Source organism: Arachis ipaensis, chromosome B03, assembly GCF_000816755.2.
Source record: "Arachis ipaensis cultivar K30076 chromosome B03, Araip1.1, whole genome shotgun sequence".
NCBI lineage: Eukaryota > Viridiplantae > Streptophyta > Magnoliopsida > Fabales > Fabaceae > Arachis > Arachis ipaensis.
Window position 1 is genome coordinate 126,801,758 of NC_029787.2, and position 1,208 is coordinate 126,802,965.

Consider the following 1,208-nt stretch of genomic DNA (forward strand, 5'->3'; position numbering starts at 1 on the left):
GTCAAATACGATAAAAATAATAATATTTATTGATGATATAGCATTATTTTTTTTAAATATAAATGATGATTTTATTTAAAAAAGTATAAGGTATCAATATATTATCTGCCAACTTAATACCAATAATAATTAATTATTATATGCCAAAAAACAATAACTCAAATGACATAGTCTTCCATGGTATAATCTCCTCATACTCAATTAAGAAGTTGTGGGTTCGCAAAAATGTTGTCAGTAACATAGCGAAACTGTTTTATTTAAAGCAATAATAACATATATTCCGATCAAAGTCATTGCTATTACATACAAAGTTTGTGATAAAAAAAAACACTAGGGTGGGCGCTAATAAGATGGAGCCCATGGTAGTAGCCTTTTGCTTAGGTCTAAAAAAAACAGCAGCAAACCCTATACTAAGAACTAAGAAGAGAGGATGATGATAATAATAATAAATTTAAAGCAGTAGTGTACTACTAATGGGACACACATGCAGAGAGCAGAGAAGGAGTAGTAATTAAAAAAAATGCTAATTAGCTCTATGATTAATAATTAATTATATATTAGTAGTAGTAGCATTATTACATAAGTAAGCTCCTAATAATGGCTGCTTGTGCGGTATTTGAGTCTGTGTTGGCCAAAAGCTGGGACAATCGGTCGCTAAGATCATCAACCTCTCTATGCAAGGTCTTAATGTAGCTACAAGTCTCTTGTAACACCTTTGCCGCAGAAACCTATAGAATAATAATGAATTAATAAGTTGTTATTAGAAATAGTAGTATATTTATATTTAAGAAGAAGAATGAGGTTGCATTGTGGGACCTTGTCGGAATGCGTAGAGCGGAGCTGAGGGATGAGTTGTTGCAACTTGGAGACGAGATCGGTGATTTGAGCATCGGTCATCCCGGCGGAAGTTGGAGCACCCGAAGAGGATCTTCTGCTGGACATTGTATGTGTTCCAAATAAAATAAATTAGAATGATGAAGAGGAGAATAAAAAGTGCATGCAAGTATGTATGGGAGTAAATATATAGTGCAGGGGAGGTTGGGAGAAATGGATATAGATGAAATAGTATGTATGATGTGGTGAAGTGGCAAGTGGCAAGTGTTAGTTGTTGATGAGGGAGAGTGGCAAGTGTCAACTCTCTTCTTTCTTCTACTACCCACTAGGGACCCTCTCCCTTTTGTCACTCTCACTCCTTCTCTCTTCTCCTT

General features: G+C 35.0%; 1 protein-coding gene across 1 annotated transcript; it reads right to left on the reverse strand.

The window, feature by feature from the left end:
• LOC107634785 (transcription factor PRE6) lies at positions 275-1,208 on the reverse strand. The gene is made up of 2 exons (XM_016338207.2): positions 817-1,208; positions 275-728 (listed from the first exon to the last, which is right to left on the reverse strand). The coding sequence occupies exons 1-2, from the start codon at positions 940-942 to the stop codon at positions 576-578; spliced, it is 279 nt and encodes a 92-aa protein (XP_016193693.1). The 5' UTR covers positions 943-1,208; the 3' UTR covers positions 275-575.

Bases quoted from the DNA above. Each gene is read 5' to 3' on its own strand.
- LOC107634785 (XM_016338207.2), bottom strand. From the start codon at position 942: ATGTCCAGCAGAAGATCCTCTTCGGGTGCTCCAACTTCCGCCGGGATG. The intron at 729-816 runs GTCCCACAATGC...ATTATTCTATAG, and splicing joins GCTCTACGCATTCCGACAAG to GTTTCTGCGGCAAAGGTGTT.